The sequence below is a fragment of the Halichoerus grypus genome, chromosome 14, assembly GCF_964656455.1.
Source record: "Halichoerus grypus chromosome 14, mHalGry1.hap1.1, whole genome shotgun sequence".
In the NCBI taxonomy this organism is placed as follows: Eukaryota; Metazoa; Chordata; class Mammalia; order Carnivora; family Phocidae; genus Halichoerus; species Halichoerus grypus.
In genome coordinates this window covers 74,930,939-74,953,168 of record NC_135725.1, presented here as the reverse complement: position 1 = coordinate 74,953,168, position 22,230 = coordinate 74,930,939, and the positions used below count along the sequence as shown (strand labels likewise).

At 55.7% G+C, this 22,230-nt stretch overlaps 1 protein-coding gene across 3 annotated transcripts in view; it reads right to left on the bottom strand.

Moving 5' to 3' along the window:
• COL27A1 (collagen type XXVII alpha 1 chain) overlaps window positions 1-22,230 on the bottom strand; it is a 135,992-nt gene that overhangs the window by 68,607 nt on the left and 45,155 nt on the right. For all 3 annotated transcript variants that reach the window (XM_078061643.1, XM_036121912.2, XM_036121913.2), the window contains exons 10-16: window positions 22,150-22,194; window positions 19,350-19,403; window positions 18,474-18,518; window positions 10,342-10,395; window positions 8,068-8,112; window positions 843-896; window positions 60-104 (exon numbers count right to left, since the gene is read on the bottom strand). In XM_078061643.1, the coding sequence (XP_077917769.1) occupies window positions 60-104; window positions 843-896; window positions 8,068-8,112; window positions 10,342-10,395; window positions 18,474-18,518; window positions 19,350-19,403; window positions 22,150-22,194 (342 nt within the window). The remainder of the gene's footprint in view (window positions 1-59; window positions 105-842; window positions 897-8,067; window positions 8,113-10,341; window positions 10,396-18,473; window positions 18,519-19,349; window positions 19,404-22,149; window positions 22,195-22,230) is intronic.

Sequence of the window (22,230 nt, the reverse complement as noted above, 5' to 3'; positions counted from 1 at the left end):
TGAGGGGGTTGGTTCGCATGCAGATAAAACACAATGCAACAAGGGAGTATTCAGATCACCTTATCACCTTTCAGTCCGGGCTCCCCCATGTTCCCCATCAGTCCCTGCAAGACAAAGGCCAGATCCTGCTGTGAGGGGGGGTCTCAAAGCCACGGAAGGCAAGTGCCCCGCCTGACACCCACTGGGTTGCCATGCCCACCCGGGGCTCGATGCCCCACCCAGCGATCAGTTTTCTCACCCGTGAAAGGGGGCAATGACCCCCAGCTCGGAGGGCCATGATGTGGACTAAAGGAACACGAGAAGGGACAGCTGACTCCTGAGCCATGGCACTCCGAACAAATCCAGGGGAGAAGGCTGCTCATGGGGACAGATGGGTTCCACGAGCATTGCCCCCTGCACGTTGGCCACATGGGGTCGTCCCTGGAATGAGGTCCTAGCAGTTCTGGCCCATCTTTTTCCTGCATGCCCATCCCACCCAGGGACATACGAAGTTCACTGGTTTGCCACTATAGTTTCTATGTCCCTGGTGATGCCCTCCCCCCCTCCCCCATTGGCCTTTCAGTGCCCTGACGTCTGGAACCACATGAGACTCATGCTCAGCTCAAGGACTGCTGTCCAAGAGACATTTCAGCCATAACTGACATACAGAAGCTGACTGGCTCTCAGGCCCGGGAAGAACTGAGCTGCTGAGCTGCCAGCTCCCATCCCAGCACCCCTCGGAGCCCCCGTCCTCCCCTCCCCCCACACTGTGCCCAGGCACACTTCCCTCTGGGCTGCCATGGGTCAAGGTGGGGGGTGGCTGGAAGGGACGAGACCCGGATTCAGGGATGGCTCTTGTTTACCTTCACGCCCTTGGGTCCTGGATAGCCAATCGGACCCAGTGCTCCCATGTCGCCCTGGCAAGAGAAAGAGAAGAGAACATCGTGAGAGGTGGCTCCCAGGAGTCTGGCCTGGGAGGGATGATCCCCAACGTCTCCTAGCCTGGGCTTCTGAAGACACAACCCCACTGGCTCTGTCAGACCACCTGGTCTCATCTCTCCTCTGCTGCTTGCTTATCATGTGATTTGGGGTGGCTAACCTCTCCGTGCCTCAGTTTCCCCATCTAAAACGGGGATCAGTACTACGAGGCTCCTAGAGTCGTTTCAGGGAGAGCTGACTTACGCGTACAAAGTAGTGGGCACGGTCTGGAGGCATCTGGGGTTGTCCCAGCCGAAGGGGCTCTACCAGCATCTAGTGGGTGAAGGCCCCACAACACACAACGATCTGGCTCAAAATGCCCATAGTGCTGAGGTGAGGAGCCTGGTTGAGAATGAGGCGGTGGCTGGATCCTCTCTGCACAAGCCCACCCTCCTCCCCTCACGGGTCCTCAGCTCCAGCCCGCCCCTACCACTACTGCCTCCAGTCGCAGCCATAACGGTAAGCCCACACCCAGAAATAGGGAGCCCCTGAAAATGCTCTCTTCTCCCCCCTTTCCATCTGCTGTGACTCGTTAGAGTGTCTGGCTGCTATGCGTGCTCAAACAATGTGCTTGACCTCTCTGGGCCTCAGTTTCCCCCTTCCCTGCGTCAGGCTCTGTGGGGGTCCCTGGCAAGTGCGCGGATGCACGGGAGGAAGGCTAGGTGCCCCGGGCTTCCTGTGGGAACTGCCCCGAGAGGTCTCCATCGCATTCCTGCCCGACTTCCGCAGAAGGGCCGACGGGCCCGAGGAGAGAGACAGAGAGAAGGTGCGAGTTCACAGATGGTGGCGTGGTCTGCTGAGACACTGTCGGGTCCCACCCCACCCCCCCGGCCCCTGCAATGGCTCAGATCAGCTGACACAGAGGCCGACCACCGTCCGGCCACGGCCCTGCCAGGGACGGGCTGTGGGACCTTGAGCAAAACCCTTGCCCTCTGGACCTCAGGATCCCCACCTGATTAGGTCAAACCAAACCTTCTAGCTGAACCTCTGCCAAGAAATGGTGCTTTCAGCTCCATCAAGTTATGTTCTCCTGCAGGAAGTAAGGTCACAACAGGTGCCGAGACTAACACAAACAGCACTGTCTGCCAGGCATGGAGGTCAGCACCTTACCTGCCTCGACCTGAGGACTCCTCACAACAGCCCTTGGAGATTCACCCTCCTACCATCCCCATTTTACAGACGGGGAAACTGAGGCTCCATAGGGCTAGGACTGGATGGAGCTGGGATTCACACCAGGCAGTCCGTCTCCAGAGCTTCCAGGCAATTCTGAAGTCGTCTTGGGAGAGGAGGGAGAGAGGGGAGTGAAAAGGCCAGGATCACTGGCCAGGAGAGGCTGGGGTCCAAGGAAAAGCCAGCCCTTCAGAGAAGTGTACCTCCCTAGGCCTTGCTGGTTGCTGCTTCTCTCCCTCTCTTTTCCTGGATGAAGGGAGCCAGCGGTGGCCTGCCCAGAGTTCCCCATGATCCACAAATAAACAGACGAGGCTCTCCTGGCACAGTTGGCTCCAGCTGGGGCCCGGGCTGTGGGCAGGGGATCAGTCAGCAGCTCTGGGAACACAGGCTCCTTCTTCCCGCTGCAGGCCTGAGGGTGGCTTGTGTGGGGACTGAATTCAATACGGGCCTGACTGACACCTGGGGCCCTGGGGAGCCACAGCAACACCACACTCGCCGCCCCTGCAGGCCCTTCCAAGAAGGCCTGTGTGTGGTGGGGGGCAGGGACTTGCATGGGTATCCAACGCCAAGGGGAAAGGAATCCGTGGAAAAGGGACTCTGGCTGCAGGGCACATGGGGAGAAGGTGGCGGCTTGCTTAGGGCAGGCCTTTTCCTTGTTGGCAGGGCCGCAATGCTGGGCTCTGAAAGCACTCGGGGGAGGAACAGAGAAAATTCCAGGCCGCTTTCCCCCCGAGTACAGCCCGCAGAGCCCCAGTCGGCTCTGCACTAGACACCCTTGTGGGCAGCCTGACCGACCGACACGCAGCATGTCATGTCCTCACAAGAGAGAACAATGAGTAATGCCCTGAATTTGGATCCTGTTCCCACTTTTTTTTTTTTAAAGATTTTTTATTTATTTATTCATGAGAGAGAGAGAGAGAGAGGCAGAGGGAGAAGCAGGCTCCCCGCTGAGCAGGGAGCCCGATGCGGGACTCGATCCCAGGAGTCTGGGACCATGACCTGAGCTGAAGGCAGACGCTTAACCACCTGAGCCACCCAGGCGCCCCCTGTTCCCACTTTTGCCTAAGCTCCCAGACACCGCTCTACACATCTTGCCTTTCGTCTTGCTGACTCTCACCAAAACACAACCAACCACGTCTGCAACCATTTCCAGGACTCCTACTGTGTGCAGACACCACGCGTGAGACTTCAAGGTCCCGTCAACCGCCGTTAACGGGAGCTTACGCTGGGCTCCGGCCGGAACGTGCTGCTCGGGCCCTCGCCGGCTGTTCACCGTAACCCCATGAGGCCCATCTTACAGAGGAGAAATCGAGGCTTAGAGAGAGGCGAAGTCGCTCACCCAAGACTAAGCAACCAACAGGGGACATGGGCAGGACCAGAATCCAGGTCTGGCTGGCTGGCAGGGCCTCCCACCACCCCTCACACACGTCTTCCCTTCCTGCCCCGCCGTTCCTCTGCAGCTGTGGCATCCTTGGCCACGGGTTCCCAGACCCAGAATGCTCTACCCTGTGCTTACGCTGTTCACACGCACTCATCCTTCCGCCGAAGCGCCAACATCCCTTCCCCGACCCCACAGGCTAGGCCAGGCCCCTGCGGTCAGGTCTCACAGCCCTTGCCACGCCAGTGACCATTTATATGGCGGAGGTCCTCGCTCAGAGTGGCTTAACAACTGGGTGAGAAAGAACCCTAATCACGCTCTCATTTACAAGCCCTCCAGGGGGAAATCTCGCCTTGGTGTTCCTAGAACTGCCTTTGAAGGCAATAAGGCCTCTTTCCAGAAACTCTGATAGGGATCAGTGGCTTGGGGACAGGGACGTGGGGGCTATGGCCGGTCCTGGCTCCTGTGTGGTTTTAATAAGCACCATCTCTCACACAGAACAGCCCCTGGGGCGGTCCACACTCACACATCTGCTGTCTCCATTCTTCTGTCTCCAGAAGTCACACAGAGCTGAGTGCAGAATGCAGTGGTAAAGTCCGTGACCTACGGACACAGGCCCAGGTCCAGCTTGTTGCTGTGTGACCCGAAGCAGGTGTTTCAGCCTCTCTGTGCCTCGGTTCCCCTAAGTGTATCATGGGAAATCCCACTTCCTACCCTCAGAGGCTTGCCATGATCGTTAAATACTTCGCACAAGGCCTGGCACACAAGGGCTTGGTTTAAGTGTCAGCTAGTGAGGCTACTGATCTTGCTTCATCGCAAGGAAACAAAGCCAGATGATCATTTACTGACAGAATATGGGGGACTCGTCCACTATACCCCACATGCTGGACTTTGGCCAGACCACATATTCTTTGGGTCTCATTAGACCCACGGAGGAGCCAAAATTCCCTCTCTGTCACTCAAAATAAAAAAGACAGAAATCTTCTTTGTTGGGCGGATTCTGGAATCAGGCACTCTTTTCTTAAGGGCCAGCCAAAGGGTTTCAGTTACTCAAACGGGGCTGTTCTGAGGGAGTCCCCCCTCGGAGGCTGCAGGGGGGCCGCCAGCAGCTTATTGGGATCCGGGTCACACAGACCCGGGTTGCAAGTCCTAGCTGGTGACCTCAGGCCCCAGCCTCCCTACTGGGGTGACTGGGCTGAGGCCGCCCCCCTTCAACTATCTCAAGGCTTCCCCAGCCTAGTGCACACCAAGCATACACAAAATAGAAAGACGTTTCATAAATGTTAGTCTATCTCCTCACGTTCTTCCTCCCGCCTGCAAGGACCTGGGGGGGGGGGCGGTGACAGGGGAAGTTTCAGCTTCAGTCTGCATGCAAATTGCTTCAGCTGACTAGACAGAAGGCATTGAATAAACCTGAATCTCCACTAAAATGATTATCAATATGTGGAATTCCCATTTGCTCAGCTAAAAACCCACATCCTCTGGAAAACCAGAGGTGACTCATGATCCCTCTTCCCCTTTAACTCCTGGTTAGAAAATTCCTTTCCTCTCCAACTCTCTGGGGAGGCCACTATTCTCCCTACCCGCCCTGCCCCCAACCTGGGGCACAGAAGCTGCTGTTTCCAAAAATCCAGGGCAGGAGGGGGTCCTTGGGTGAGAAAAGGCACTCGTTCGGGGAGTGCTGGTGATTTGGCAGGGTCTGGTCTGTGCTTGTGACCCCCCCCACCACCACCACCACAGGAGGAAGGGAACATCCCCGTGACAGCAGAGGGAATTTTAAAACAGGGGAAGTGAGGCTGAAAGTGGCAGAGAAAGACACAGAGCAAGAGGGAACCCTGAGGAGGCATAGATCAGCGATTTGGAAAGGGACATCATGAGGGGGTGCACAGTCTGAGGAACGCAGGAACACCCCAGCTCAGGCCCTTCAGAAGCGGGCAGCGGGAGGCGGGTCCTGGACTAAGAGTTGGAGGACATGCCTTTCGGTCCTGACTCCATCTTCTCCTGCCTTATGGGTGATCTTGACCAGGGGCCTCAGTTTTCCCATCTGCCAAATGGGATTCTCTTAAGAGCTCCTTTGACTAGGGCTGCCAGATTGAGCGAATGAAAATACAGTCTGCCCAGCTACATTCAAATGTCAGATAAACACCGAATGATATTTTAGAATAAATGTGTTCTAAATATTGCATCTGAAATTCAAATTTTACTGGGCGTGCTGTATTTTATCTGGCAACCCTCATTGAGGAAAGCAAAGGGGAGCATAGGTGGGAAAGAGCTTTGTAAAGAGTCAGGAAGGCCAAGGGCATTGTCTGAGTCTCCAGAGCCTGCATTCATTCGGCCAAATGATATTCTTGTTCCTCTCAGGACCCAACCTAGTGGACACCAGGACAATGACAAAGAGAAACACGTGCCAACGATGAAAGCCAGGATATGTAAACATCCCTGCAGGAGAGCTTTGGGAACTGAGAGCATTTAGCCTGAAGAAGGAGCCTTGGTAAGGACAGAAAGCGACCATCTTTTCATCTCAAACAGTCTCTCCCAGGGGCAGGGGAATGACTGGGGCTCAGGATGCAGCAACACCACACATAGCAAGAGCTCTGTAGAATGGCCTGGGCTCCCCCAGGAAAGAGTGTCCAACACCAGGCTGTTCAAGCTGGAGTGTAATCACTGTGTGACCAGGATGTTCCAGAAGGCATCCCTGTGAGCTTAGAGGAGGCAGGACTACAAGACTTTGGGGGTCCTCATAAACTGGGGTTCTCTACCTCTCGTTGCAGATATTCCTTTTCCAAAGCATCTAGGCAGTGCCTTGTGCCAAAGAAGATGCCCAGCAAAGTCCTGCTGCATGGACATCGGGGATGACAAATGCATGACTCATAGGTGGACATTTCACTGCCCCAAGCCAAGGAGATGTCACTCATTGATCACAGCCCGTGTCTCCCATTAAGTTCCAATGTGACTTTGAAATCTTTCTCTACACAGCAATCCAGAGGGCTGCTACCATGCATAACATACATGTGTGTGGGTGCACTAACAATAACTATTATTATTATGACGAGCACTTCTTGAGTCCTTACTATGTGCGAAGCACTTTTTATGTACTAGTTTCTTTAAACCTTCACAACAAAAGTCTAAGTTAGGTACTACTATTATCCCCATTTTATAGATGAAGAAAGTGAGACACAGGGAGGTTAAGAAATTTGCTCAGCATCTGAATTCAACCAGTGGTAGAGCTAGGATCCGAACCCAGGTGGTCTGGTTGCAGGGACTGCCCCCTTAGCCACAGGACTGCACTGGACTGTGGGCATCTGTGGTGCTCAGACTCTTTACAAAGCCCTCCTGGCTCTTTACAAAGCTCTCGTGGGCACAAGGATCCCATCTTATGAAGGGGTTCCCTGGGGCCATAGCTGAAGAGCACAGAACCAGGAGGCGAGCCTAGGGTGCAGACCCTCCGCCCCTACCCTGCCCAGGTTCTGCACTCACCCGTTGCCACTGGGAACCTCTGGGCCCTCTTGCCAGGACTGGCCACCCCTAAACAATGGGGCCCCTGAACTCCCCTGGGGCCTTCTCCAGCCTCCCTCTGAACAGAATTTCGTGGCATAGTTGCTGGGGTAGCCAAAGCCGGCAGCCCATTAGTCAAACTAGGGAACAGCCTACTTATATCCCTCCATGGCCCCCCAGACTCAAGCCCCATGAGGAATGACCAGAGGACAGAGCAAAGGGGCATGAGACCCTGGGGAAAGCTCCTAGAGTCATTTCCCAGGCCTGAACCTCTCAATGGTTCTTGTGGCCAGACCCAAGGTCAAGGTCCCACTCTGAGGGCCCAGCAGGAGGCCCTGGTTTTGGCTCATGGAACCACTCCACAAGGCCTACCCTAATCTGGATGGAGTCAGAGGTCAGCCTGCCTCCCACCTCCATGTGCACAGGCCTCTTTCAGTCCCAGGCATGTCAGGAGGTGATAGCAATGATTAATATAATGATATTTTCCTCTCAGGGCACACTTACTAAATGCTAGCCCCTGGACCAAGGCCTCAGTTAATCCTCACAACCACCCCCAGAGTACTCTATCATCATCCCCATCTTACAGATGAGAACTAAGGCTCAGAGAGGGTAAGCAACTTCACCCAGGTCACACAGTCATGATGGGGCAGATCTATGACTTGAACTCTGGGGGTCTGGCTCCAGAGTCAGTGCTGTGATGGAAAGGATGAGGAAGACGGCCTGACATGACCTCAGCTCCTCGGCCAGCCACTTCACCTGTGGGTGGGCATGCTATCACCTACCTAGACCTCCCTGCGGTACGATGGGCAGGCAGCAGGTGTGAAAGCACATCCGCGCTCTCATGCTCCAAGCACCTGCCTTCATTTAACTAATGAAGAAAGAGGCTCAGAGAAGGTGGGTGATCCACCTGAGGACACACAGCAGGGCTTTCCTCCCTCTGCGCCCTGGCCAGACTGATTATGTCCTGCTCCCCCAGCTCCTCCTGGGGTTTGATGAGAGAGGGACCTTTCCAGCAGGACTTGTCGCTTGCTCCCCACACCCCGCCACCCAGGCATCTGTGTACTTACAATGAGGCCGGGGACTCCTCGGGGCCCTGGCAGGCCCAATTCTCCCTGCAGATAAGAAGAGAGCAAAGCGGTTACTTGCCCTGTCTCCCTCCTGGGCCACTCCCTCCACGCTATCCCCCTGTGGGCACCTGGTGGGATCCTCTGGAGCTGACCATTCCTTGTGCCTGATTAGTGACTCTTGGAGCCTGGCCTGAAGTTTGGACAAGACCCTTCCCTCTTCTGCCCTCAGCTTTCCACATCTGTAAAACAGGGAGGCTGGATTTCCAGACCCAGTATTTTCCACTTGTAAGTTACGTGTGAAAGAAGAGGTGGAATCCTGATCCTGACAATAAAGATGGGCCAGGTGTCTGGCCCAGATCTCATTTCACCTTCACTTCATAGATGGTAACACTGGGGCTCGAGAGTTATGTGATGTGCCCAAGGTCAAGCGCAAGGAAATAACACAGTGGCTCAGCTCGAAGCTGAGAGCCACCGGGCCAGCCTCTCTCCCTCTCCCAGCCAGGAGGTGCTGGGGCCCTGAGAGAAGCCCGCCTTCACGAAGTAGGCTGTCAGGTCTCTGCCTCCCAGATGCTGGAGAGGGCTCTCGCCTGGGAGTCAGGGGATGCGGCTGTGTATGGCATGGGCAACTTTCCATCTCCTCGTCTCTAAAAATGGACCATCCATTGCTTGCACCAGAAAAGACAGGTAGAGGGGTCTGGATCAAGTTCAAGATGCAAGGCATGAATAAAAATGGGGGCTTCTAGAAATGCTGAATATCAGTGGGAATTGCCAGCACCCTCCAGGTGTTTGTCTTGCTTCGGGTGGGCCCAGACAGGAGGCTATCACTACAGCCACCAAGAAGAAGCGGAGGGGAGACGCCGCCTTGGCTTTAAAATGAGGGAAGCGAGGCCCAGGGAAGGGAAGTGACTTGTCCAAGGTCACTCAACAACTGCGTGGCCAAGCCGGGGCCATTCACCAGGCCCTCTTTCTGCTCCCCCAGGATCTGAGGATAAAGACACTGCTGTGCCTCCCCAAGGCGGCTTCGGGGATGACATCACGTATTATAATGCCTGACCCGATAACTGATGTACCGAAGGAGAGGCTCCAATTTCTCACCTCCGTGCCTTCGCTGGTGACCTTTCCTCCACATGGAATGTCCCCTCACCTCTCTCCTCAACCCAATCCAACGTCACCTTCCCCAGGAGTCTCCCTGCTCCTCTATCCCTCTTCCACAGCACCCGGGGCCCTTGACCCCACACATCTCACTCTGCCTGGTGCGATGGACCGGACAGACAGCCGTGAGCTCCTCCAGGGCAGGCGATGTGCCCGCTGTGACCTACTGTTTACAACTGCCCCATCCAGGGACACCTGTTGTGAGCCGACCGCCTTCCCATCCCCTCTCACTTCACTCTTACACCAGCCCTCTGGGGCTGGCATTCCGACCCCCAGATTTACAGAGAGGGAAACTGAGAATCCGAGAGGGGACCCGATGTGTCCAAGTGATGCAGCAGGACTCAAACCCTGGTCCACCCGGCTCTGAGACCAGGGCTTAAGCCCCCATGGTTGCTGGGTGAGCCCAAGCGGGGTCAGGCTCAGGGAGCATTTGTGGAATTGAAATCCCTACACCATCAGGGGCTGATCGTGGAGCCAGCAGTCACCTCTACAGAGAGCACAGCTGGCCACAGCTGCTTCGGTGGGAAGGCCCAAAGAGAGATGTGGGAACATGGCAGGTGTTCCAAAGAGCTTTGGACTTAGTCTGCTCCCCTGGGGCAGAGAACAAGCTTCCTCTCCCGCCTGAGCCTGAGCCTGGAACAGGAAGGGAAAGGCAGGCTCAGCACCTCAGGGCAGGCTGACCTGGCTCCTCGATGACAGGCCTCCGATTATTTACAAACTCTATAAACATGCCTATGTTGAAGATTTCTTTAGAACTCAGCTCTTCTCTCCACACAGGGCCTGCAAACCATCAGCTCCGCAAGGGCACTGCTGCCTCATAAACATTGTTGATGCTTTGTAAGACGGTAGTCGCCCTGGCTTCCCCGTAGGGAGTGACCCAGAACCTTCCTGAGTCCTTGGGGATGCGGCATGGTCTGGGGCTTTAGAACCAGGGGCTCAGTGAGCTGGGGGGGTGCTTTCCTGGGGGGTACAGGATACCCACAGTGGATAGGAGCTTGGGGTTCAGAGGTGGCAGGGGTGGGATGTGACCCAACTTGTCTGACCCCAAAGCTTGGATTCCTCAAACCTGTTGTGTTTTGCTCTGGAATCTCTTTCCTGTTCCCCAAGACTTGAAATACTTACAGGGTTCCCATCCAGTCCAGGAGGACCTCTTTCCCCAAAGTCTCCAGGAAACCCCTGAAGGCACAAGAGAGAAGAAACATCTGCAGATTAGTGTTTATACCTGTGGGGCGGCTTCCATCCAAACCCCCGGGGGCACACAAGGACATGTCCATGCAGTCTCACTCTTTGGTTCTGGGATCTGGGCAGGCGGTGGGGTCCCCAGTCACGCGACGCCCTCAACAAACACCAAGACCCGGACCAAGGAGGCAGGACGGACAAGAACTGAGGTCAAGAATCAGAGGCTAGGCTTGAACCAGTAGCTGACTTGCCAAGCCTTCTAAGGACAACCCTTTCCCCAGTGGGCCTCAGTTTCCTGACTAGTTGAAGAAGGGAAGGCTTCTGCAGCATTTTCCAGCTCAGACCTTCTGAGGCTATGACATGCTCTTCAAAAGCTGCCCTATGCAATCACGATCCCCATTTTTACAGATAAAGACAGCAAGGCTCTGGAAGGGTAAATGTCAACGTTATGCAAGGTCACACGGTGGGTGACTATCAGCCCCACTGCCAGAAGTAAATTTCAGCAGCCCAGAGAGGGGCCAGGCCAGCCAGCCCAGGCAGCTTTGGCCCTCTCATCCCATCCCTGACCCCAACTCCATACTCTCTGGGGAGACAGGCAGCTAGAAAAACATGGCTCTGGGGACACCTCTGGGGACCAGGGTAGGGGTAGGGGGCAATTCCATTTCGCTTCAAAGGGAAGAGAAAGTCCTCAAGGTTGGAATTTAGGGAAACCTGTTTTTCTCCCCTGCTTGAATTCAAATCATTGTTTTTCCAGGGAAATTTAATAAAAAACACAGCACATGTTTTTCTGACCAAATGGATGCCTGAGCTGTTCAGTAAAGATTCCTCACAGAGGACAATTTGTGTCTGGTTTCTAACACAGCTGGGGGAATCCAGGGAATAGATTAAACCTAAGGACAAACCCCAAACCACTGAAAACGTCTCTCCTGACTGAGCAAAGAGACCTTGAAATGTATGTGCATCCAGGCTTTTGTCCTTGCCCTGTTCAGCTGTCTTATTCTCCTGAGATCCCTCCTCTGTCAGGGAACCCTCTTGGACCAGAAGGGCAGGGGTTGGCCTTCATCCTTGAGGAGGTGTGGCTTCGTTCAGACACCCAAAGGAGGACGTGAGGACAGAATAATGAGATTCGGATCAAGCCAGTCACTTTGCAGGCAAAACCTCATTTGCCTTTGACATCTACCCTTAAAGGAAAGGTTATCAGTCCCATTTAACTGATGGGGAAACTGAGGCTCGGAGAGGCAATGTCACTTGGCTAAGGCAAAGAAAAGCAAGTCTGTGGTAACAGCTGAGTCTAGGTCCCCACCTCTCTAAACTCCATCAAGTTTGTATGAGCTGCACACGGGCAGATCATGGCACATAGAAGCTGCTAGAATATGTATTCAGCTGGTTTCAGAGAGTGGCAAGGGTGTGTGCGTGTGTCTACAGGCCCATCTCCAGGTCAAGTCTTTGTGGGGGTACATCTGATCCTATCTAAGATTCCTCTCCCCACATACTTTGGGTCCCCCTGGCAAATTTCAGCCTCCCCCCAACCCGACCCTTCTTTGACAAGCTGTAAGGGAGAGCCGTCTCCCCTCTTGGGACTGGAGACATCAGCTGGGTGGGCTGTGGTGAGGGGAGACTTCTGAAGGCATTACGTTTCTGCCTTCACCTTTGGAGGCTGGGGTTAGGGGCCTGGCAGGAGAGGAGGACCATCTATCAGGGGACAAGGCCAATGCCATCCAGCCAGGCACCTGGCCAACTCCACATGGCCCATGAAGGGCAGAACTCAGGAAGTCTGTGCTCTGCTCGCCAAGTCCAGTGTCTGGAGACTAGCTCTGGCTGTATGACCTCGGGCAGATCCTCACTTGACCCACTGTCCTGCTCAGGCTGGGGTGCGGGGTGTATTCTCTAAGAACACTTGTCCCAACCCTTAGATGAGGCCTAGAAGGAAGGAGCCTCTTCCTCTACACACAGGAATGCCACCCAGCCTAGGGCAAGATGAAGCCCTTGACACCATCCCCCAGGCACACATCCTGGCTACAACGCCCACTATATTCACACCCATCGTTCTGCACTCAGAGGCCACTTCAGGCTGGCTCAGGGACTCCCCTCAGACCCAGCTGCCAGGCCAGCCTCCCCCATGAAGGTTTGGAAGCAGCGCAATCCCATGCCAGTCCTGGCTCCATCACCATGGGCCTCTCCAAGCCTCAGTTTGCTCTGCTGTACAATGGGGCATACAAACAGGATGAGCTAAGGTGTCCCTTGCTGGCAGCAGGAACGTGAAGGCACATCTCTGGGGTATAAGCAAGGGAGAGACCATCAGAAAGGTCAAAATCCCAAAGGAAGGCATTTCTGCAGACAAAAAGGGTCCAAAGCTAGCCAGTGGCTGATAACAGCAGAGTAAGAACAAAGACAGTAAGAGCAAACTCCAGCAGCCCAATAAGATGAGTAATTAAGAGCATAATGGTTGGGGGATAAAAGATAGGAGCTTTAAAAGCGCTGGAACAAATCTGCGATTGGAACAATCTCTAAGATAGAAAGACCCTAGCTGTTCTTGACAAGCTACACCTCATTGCACCAATGGGGAGACTGAGGCCCAGAGCATGCACAAGGGCCCATCACCCACCAGCCTGTGTCACCCCTCTGCCGCTGGAGACATATCTCATTTCCAGCACTTGCCCCGGGGCCCCGATGCTTGGCCCTTTTGGATCTCAGAGAGGCGGCCGCCAAGCTAGATGTGAGGCCCCACTTTCCTCCCACTCTGCTTCCCTCTGGCCATATCTCCTCGTGCATGGAGTGCAGTCCCAGCTGGGCCAGCAGCGGGACCTTCCTCCGCAGGCCTGAGCTCCCGGCTGCAGCAGGCTGGCCCGAGGCCCAAGGAATGAGCTCGGCACCCTGCCGGGGCCCCAGCCACGTGGTGTTACCACTTCCCCAGGTCGGGGCCCCCGGGGAACTGGACGCCTTGTACTTTGAGCAGAACAAGGCCCAGGAGGAGACAGAATCAGGCTCCAGGAAGGGACTCCAAATTCTATCTTAGCTACAGCAATGCAGAGGAATAGCTGTGAAGAGAGGGCGGTCCTTGTCACCACATCCACAGCAGGATGCCAAGGTCTGAGGAGGCCCCTGAGGGCCACCTCAGCCACTCCCCTGCCTCCAGGCAATGTCTACCCCATCCGTCTGCTCCAGAAGGTGGGCTGGAGAGGCAGGGGAGGCATGAAGTCTCCGGGATCAGAAGTCCCACTAATGCCTCGAAGGCTCAGCTCCCTGACCTACGAAATGGTCTGTCTTGCCAACTCCCCTAGCAGAGCTGGGCTGAGGAGGTGGGATGTCGTAATGCAGCCCCGGCATGCTCTACTGAGCCAGCGCACGCTAGCTCTGGTTTGCATCAACAGTGGGAGTACAGAATAACCTCTCGGAAGAGCCCCCAGAAGGATCTCAGGGCCCTCTTTATAGTGTTGAGATTCTCCACAGTCAGGATATTCCTGGGCAAGCTTAACCTGCATCCCTCCTGCTGCACTTGCAGCCTGCCGTAGTCCTTTCTAGAACACGTGCGCACTCCAAGTGTGCTGACATGGAAAGACCCCTTGAGGTCACAATGCTGAGCATGTTTCACCCTGCCCTTTTGGAATCCACTAAGGAGCCCATCTAAGAAGAGTCACCTCAGGGAACAAGTAGGAGATAGGTAGGTCAAGTTCTCGCCAGGATCCCAGGGTCACCAATAGCCCTGGGCAGCTCTAGCTCAAGTATGGGACACTGGGGACCAACCCGCACCCCCAGCATCACCACTGCGAAAAACTCTCATCCATCTTGGTCTCAGTTTCCCCACCTGGAAACACGAGACCTCTGTCACTTTGCTCCCTGCTCCCCACAGTCTGAGAATTGGAAAGGATCCCGAAACCAAATGCACCATAGCAGCAGCTCTTCCCACCCGCCATGGGCGTGTGGCCTTGGGCAAGTCCCAGTTGTCCCTGACCCACACACTGATGGAGTGGAAGCCAGGGTTGGGCCTTTCCAGCTGTAAGCTTGAGGGTCTGCCAGCCTGACTCACTACACAAGACCAGCCTCGCAGGCCCGGCCAGAGGCCACGAGACACGCTGTGAGCAGTGGCCGGCCTCTGCCAGGCATTCCAGCGGGCTTGAAAGTGAGTTCACAGAGCGCCCGCCCAGCAAGAAGATTCACTGCAACGTCTTCCTAACTCCTGGGAGGGACCCTTGTCCCAGCTGCAAGTGTCGCTGTGCCATGCCCAGAACAAGCCAGGACAGCCCAGGAGAAACCCCTTCAGCTCCAACCAAGTCTGCAACATCTTATATCTGGACCCCTCCTCAGAAAACCACGACACACTTTCCATTCTAGCAGACGTGAGGAGATGAGAGCTTTAGCCTAAGCTTTCCTTTGGAGCTAAAGATAGGAGCGCAGAGAGAAGTGTAAGGTAGAAAGCAAGCAAAGGTCCTGGGGTCGAGTCCTGACCCTGCCATCAACTTGCTGTGTGACTTTGGCCAAATTACTGGGCTCTCTGAGCTCTGTCTGCTTATCTTTCTGACAGAGAGGTCAGGCCAGCTCATCACTGAAGTTCTTGCAGCTCTGATATGCTCTGACCTCTAGCGTCTCCTTTAGGGCTCTCATCAGCAAAAGATTCCCACACACCCTCCTTCCCGACCTGATGCTAAGGAGGCCGCGTGCCCGAGCCCAAAGTTCTGCTCGCTGGAGAGAGATGAACTACAGCAAAATCACCACCAGCCCTGCCAGAAATGAGGCCAGCTGCAATCTGGCATGAGGGAATTCAGCTCATTCTCCCAACATTTCCTTTTGTTGATACATGCCTAGAAATCGCCTGGCCCAAAGCTTTGACAAGAGGACATTTGCAGAAGGAGCGCCGCCCCCCACGGCTCCCCCCAGCCCACTAGCCAGATCAAGGGCTCAGGAGCACTGGCAACAGGGGAATGGCCATAAAGACCACTTAGGGAGCGTGTGGGCCGAGGGTATTTGCAGACTTAGGGGCCCGGCATGGGCAGAGACAAAGGCCGTAGGGACTCGGTGCCATGCAGTCCTGCTCCCTACACTATTAAATCATATCCAGTGCAGACCTTGCCCACTTGATAGCCATGGCGCTGGGCCAGGGTCAAGGGGACTTTCACGGCCCTCAGGGGTATTGTGTGGCCCCCCTGTTGAAGAAGGGGGATTCCTCCCACCCATGCCTGACACTGTAGTGCCAAAGACCAGCCCATCATGAAGGACAGGGCACAATCTTAGGAAGTTAAAGGCAAGGAGCAAGGAAGCAGAACTGAATCATCAGTTCTGGGGCTTCGAGTCTGGTGAGGCCCCCAGAGGGTTTCTGAGCAAATGGCTTTGACTGAGTCTCGGCTGCCGAGGCTGGAAAACAGGTGTAGTCAATCTCACCTCGGAGAATCAGTGGGGGAATCCTACGTAGTTCAGATGCCATGCAGGCAAAAGGGCCTTTTGGGGGCTATGTTTTGGTTTACAAGTGCTATCTCCAGCACCCGGCACCTGGTAGGTGTCCAGTAAATTTTTGTTGAACGAAAAATGAATGAGCAGTCTCCTCTCACGCGCAGATGGCAAAATGGCGCTGAGCACCTCAGACCGAGAGGGCGCTGCCTTCCTGGCCACAAGCAGCTTGGCCTTCAGCTCCAAGGAGCAAACAAGTACATGGCGGGGAGTAGGCGGATGAAGAGGCCACTGGGAGGAGGAAAAAGGGGGAAGGGGAAGAGGGCAGCTGGCGCCTGGCACATCCCTCCTCCATGCTCAGGAGACTCTGGAATGCATTCGCTCAACAGCTACACTCTGGGGCAAGAGGCAAAATCTCCGGCTGCTGCATTCCAACCCAGCAATGACCCCCCGAAGCCTCAAGACCTTGGCCATGTCATTCACCCCCCGAGGCTTCATCTCCTCATCTGTAAAGTGGCAGTGCCCGGCGCTCTGGCAGCCTCCCAGGATAGAGTCTGAGCAAATCCCTCACGGGTGGCTCTGGAGGCAGACCTGAGTGAGGGCACAGGGCCCAGCTGAGAACATCTAAGGAAGTCAACTGTCCCTCCTCTGCAACTTAGACTTTGGGAAAACAGGTCCAGAGAGGTGAGGTCATTGGCTCAAAGTGACACAGCATAGACAGCCTCAGCCACCCATGAAGCTACAAACAAGAATAACAACTGCTGCTATTTACGGAGCACTTCCTAGGTGACAAGCGGAATGACCCCATGAGCTAGAAGTTATTATCCCCATTTCTCACAGGGGAAAACTTCAATTCAAAGGCTTTGAGCCAATAATGCCCCAGGGCCTTTGCACCTACTATCTCCTCAACCTGAAAAGCTCTTCCCCAGATTGCCACAGGGCTCCCATTCTCACCTCAATAAGGTTTCACAAGAAGTGAGGAGGATTCCTGGATCAACTCACCTAACAGTCTATACCCCAAGCACTCACTGTCTCCCTAACCCACTCTATCTTAACACTCAGCATCATCTGACATTCATTCACTCATTGCTCATTCCCTCGTTCGATCATTGTCTGTCCACCTGTCCGTGAAAATGGGAACTTTGTCTTGCTCATTGCTCAGCACTAAGCATAGGGCCTGGCCCACGATATATGCTCAATATTCACTGGATGGATGGCCAGATGGATGGATGGATGGATGGATGGATGGGTCTCCTTGCCCAAGGTCACCTGGCTTGAGGAGCAGATCCAGACACCAGCCCAGCCCTCACAGATGCCAGGTCTTGCCCTAAAGTGAGAAGCATTAGGTGCTACTCCTTGCCCAGATCCAGGTGTCAGGTATTAGACCCCCAGGCACAGAGCCGCTGTCGGCCACAGAAAGGTCTAGTCGGAGGATGAGGTGCCCCTCTGGTCCTTGAGACCAGGACCTGGATCTTGCTCTTCTTTGCATACCACACTCGGCCCCACAGGGCCCAGATCCATACACTATGGGTAAGATCCCGTGATCATGCATGTCAACCCCAGAGTCACAGACAAGCCCCTTTCTAGGCACCAATGAGTTCTCCTGGCCCCCTTCCAGCCATCTCTCAAGTTCCAACCTCCCCCACAGTCCCTTCTCCATCAGCCACCAGCAGAGGGAAGCCCAGACCCCAAGCTGATGATGCTTCCAAGTCTAGGGGTTAACCTGTGGGCAGCCACATGGGGCCTTAAGCCACCAATGGAGGTCAGGCCTGAAAGAAATATGCCTCCGTTATAGTCTGGGGTCTCCCTCCACTGGCAGCAAGGATGTGGGATATATCACTCCAGGGGGAGCCTCAGCTTCCCCTTGTGAGTAATGAGAGCATTGGAATTAATGCCTCGCCCACCAGGTGAAGATTCTGGGGCATCGGCTTCTACAACATTATTGTCGGCCAGTGAATCTGAGATCTTGACCCACCATTGAGATCAGAGGCCCTGGAGGCGAATGGCGGTGTTAGAATCCCGCTCCCTTATTGACCGTGAAGCTGTGGGCAAGTGACTCAACCTCTCTGTGCCCTGGCTTTCTCTTCCTGCCCTGGAGATACCCAAGCAGGAGGAAAGCAATTCCCGCCACACTGGAGGGTCCTGCGCAAAGCCGATGAACCAGGGCTTACGGGCAGCCCCTCTTGGGGTCACACCCACTGTAGGCCTGCTCACAAGCCCCACCGCCCTCTAGCCTAGCAGGTGCACATGTGACTCTGGCCACATCAAGACAACACGGAGACTGAGGGTGTTCTGAGATAGGAGCCCAGACCCGGGTCTAGCCATGATCCCCCAGTCCAAGCAGGCCCACAGACACCACTGACCCAGACAACAGAAGCCCCCAGATGCAGGACCACACTGCAGAACAATTGTTGCACGCACACACACACACATACACACACACAGGAGCCATCCCAGAGGGGCCCAGAGCCACGGCAGGCCCCAGCTCCAGCCAGGCAGCCGCTGGTCAGGGTCCTGGCAGCAGGACACGAGACCCAGACAGCCCCGCATGCTGGCCCACACACTCAGAGCAGAGCAACGGCCGAGCGGACAGAAGAAGAGAACGCCCAGGCTGCAGGTGCACGAGGCGGTATGGCCCCCGGGACGTCAGATTCACCCATAGAGTCTGCATAATAGACACGGAAAATCTTTACCGGCCTACCCATCTTGCCCCTCTTGCCAGGAACACCAGGCAGGCCCTGTAGGGGAGAGACAGGGAAGAGGTCAGGACAGGATTCCACGGGGGACAACCAGTGCTGTCCCAAACCAGCCCCAGAGCCACCCACGAGAGGAAGTCGCAGAGGGCCTAGCGCACAGGTCACACACAGTACAAGCCAGTTATGTGCCCGTCACATGGAAGGGCTGGGGTGTGCGTGGACCTGAGCTGGGGAAATGCCTAGGAGAGTGCCCAGCATCCCTGGTATTTAGCAGGTGCTCCTGCTGCCCCCCCAAGGTCCTCTCTATCCAGCTTGTTGATGAGTCCCAAATATGGGCTCCGGCTGGGAGGTGACAGGGAGGAAGAGGCCCGCGGGCCACGTGGTCTTTTCTGTTGCACCACAAGTAAAAGTGGCCGTAGACAGCAGGTAACCAAATGAGCATGCTTGTGTTCAATCACACTTTTACAAAAACAGACAACTTGCAGACACTTGATCTGAAATACAAAGTGGGCCCATTTCTCATTTGCTGAAAGCCCTTCAGAAACTGCCCATGCTCTCAGAATCAAGTCCACTTCCTGACCCGGGCCCTGAGTGCCCGCGTCACTTCGCCCAGGTGCCCCCTCCAAGCTCGTCTCCTTACCATTTCCTGCCTCACGCTCAGAGCTTTGACAGTGTACACTGTTAAACTTGCCAAGTTACCATACCTCCCTGACTTTGCACCCGCTATCCCTTATGTCTGGAAGGGGTCTGCCTTGACCCCTTGGCAGACTCCTGTTCAACTCAAGGGCACCTCCTCTAGGAGGGACTCCCGGACTTCTCCAGGCAGAAGGGGTGGGTAGGTGGGCAGGAGGTAAACAAAGAAAGCCTACTCACCCTCTCTCCATCGGACCCTGGCAGGCCGAAGAGCCCTGGGAGTCCAATGTAGCCCTAGGAAAGAGCACGTAGGGGGTCAGAGGGACTGAGTGGTGGGGCGTGGCTGGCCCGACCCGTCCCAGCCCCCCTCGCTGCCCTCCCACACCCAGGCTCCTCTTCCTCGCTGGTGGCGGTGGCAGCTCCGGCAGCTCCTCGATGACACAGGCCTTGAGGCAAGTGTATATGCCCATGGACTGCATGGTGCTGGCTTCCACGATGTAGTCCAAAGGCACATACCCTCACGCCAGGGAAGGGCACGGGCGCTCTTGGGGTGGGAGGGGGAGGCCCGCCCCATGCCGGGGCTCCCGGACCTGCAGAAAGGAAGCTCTCGGCTGGGTTAGATGCTAGAGGGGCACCAGGTTCCCCCCGCTCCGAGGGACCCTGCTGGGTGCCCGTGGCTTCCACGATGCTTCCTCCTAGGCTGGGGCTCACATCCACCCACGGCTGCCTTGAACGCCTGCAGGAAGAGCGGCTGCCCCTCAGGCACGCGTACGACACTGCCTTCGACCCACCGGACGACACTGCGGCCTGGCCGTCCGCTCCCCCACCTCACAGACAAGGACACCCAGGCTCTGGAGATAAAGGGGCACAAGTAGTCGGGGCAGAGCTGGGGGTCCACTGCCCTCGGATGCACCTGACTTTCTGCCTCCAAGTTGTGCCCTTCCCACCCCAGCGACGGCAGTCATCCCTTCGAAGCCCGGCTCCAGTGCCCTCGCCTCTGGCAAGCAGAACCCATCTCTTCCCTCCACCCACGCACCATATTTGCTCCTCTGTTAATAGGATTTACCACTTTCTCCAATGTATCTTCCATTATCTGTGTTCATGTTTCATGTCCTCATTAGCCTGGGAACTTCTCAAGGGCAGGGACCTAGCCCAGAGCTCCTATCATTGTCTGCGCTCTCTAGATGTTTATGGAATGCTTTAATAATAACGCTCCCCGAAGTGAATATTTACTGAGCACAAGCCACGTGCCAGGCCTGGCTCTCAGGGCTTCATGTGCATTCAAGCATCTACCGTGTCCTCACTACAGCCCAGGAAGCACGGTATTATCAGTCGGCCCCCTGTAAAGGTGAGAACATTTAGGCCCAGAAGTGAAGCGACTTGCCCAGGGTCACACGGCTGGAACATGATAAAACTGGTATTGGAATTCGGTCAACGGACTCCCAGGCAGGCCTCTTAACCCCTCGGCTACGCTGCGTCCCACAAACAAGCAACCGACGCAGGCTCACAACCATCTCTCCTTCCCTAGGAGGGCAAGAGGTCGTTGAGCCTCCTCAGCATCCGCTGTGGTAAACAGTCATCCTTGTAACGAGGGACATTTATTGATCCTGCCAACCAGGGCTTATATCCCAGATTTACAGATGAGAAAAAATGGGCTCAGAGAGGTCCAGCAGCTTGCCCGCCATCCCACAGCTGGTTAAGGGCACAGCAGCTCTCAAAGCCTGTTGCCCTAATTCCAAAGGCTGCGTTCTAGCACTTTCCCAACGACAAGGCTGGTGGTGGCAGGGAGGGCGGCTCCAGCGGTCCCAGCTCCCCCGGGCTGCTCAGGGCCCTGTGACCCAGAGAGGAGGGTCCTGGGGCCAGACCAACTCTGGCCCACATGTGGTCTCAAGATGCCATCAGCATGGCAAACAGCAAGCAGCCCCAGATGTCAGCAGCATGCGTCTGGGGCCACAGCTCGTGGGAACAGCTGGATACAGGACAGGAGCCTCCCCAGCCCCTGCATGACATCATCACCATCATCACCAACATCATGGCATCCCAAGGAACTTGCCCACCCACCTCCGTGCCCACCTCCCAGACGCTTTAACGGCCACATGTCAGCTGCAGGGATTAAGGCCCAGACTGTGGCCATAAATAGCTTTGGCTCGGGAGTGGAGGACACGTCACCCTTGACCTGGCCTGACTGAGGGCTATGTGACCCACTTGCCGAGCATTCTTTGAGAGGCAGCAAGTCCGGCCCTCAGGACACCTGGGTCCCCACCCCAGCTCCACCTTAGGCATGCAGAGCAAACCGCGGCTGTCCAGTCCTCACCATGACCCCAGTTTTCTTGTGTGTAGACAAGGGGATTCCACCACGTTATCTCTTAGACTTTCAAACTCCATCGACCCCCATTCAGTGCATCCAGAATCTTCTCCACCACCCACAACCCACTTGGGAGCCCTTCTTCAGCAGTACTTGCTTCCAAATTCCTGGTATCCCCATAACCATGCTAGAGGTAGGAATGGACCTCACTCCCATTGTAAAGAAGGGCAAACTGAGGCTGCTGGCTACTCAGGGTCTGCTCCAGGAGAGGGAGAGCAGATGCTCCATCAGCCTCCGGGCCCGAGCAGTATCACCCATCAGCCACCCCTGCTCTCTAAAAAGGGCTGGGAAGGGAGCAGGAGAGAGACCTCTGAGGATTCTAACGGCAGACAAAGTAGCCCCAACTCAGGTCCCCTAGCACTTGGGATGTGCTGGGGGACACGGCAAGCAAGCGCCTGACCGTAGCAGCTGGGCCATGGCTGAGCACCCAACAGAACCTTCGCTGCCTAGTCCGCCTGGCATGGGCACCACGCCGGCTTACCTGGCTCAAGGATCCCCCATCACCTGCCCACCCTGCTGCCCCTTTGCTCTCCAGAGAGCACTCAGGTGGGAGGGCAGAGGTGCCAGCCCCCCTGCCAGACACTGTACACAGACCCTCACTTCCCATCAGGTCCACTGGGGGGACAGGTAATGCCCAGGGCCCCACCTGAGTGGTACTTGCCAAGGCCCACTTACCCGGCTGCCTTTGGGGCCAGGGTCTCCTACGGGTCCAGGTAACCCCTGAAACATAAGAGACAGAGGGGCAAGGACATAGGG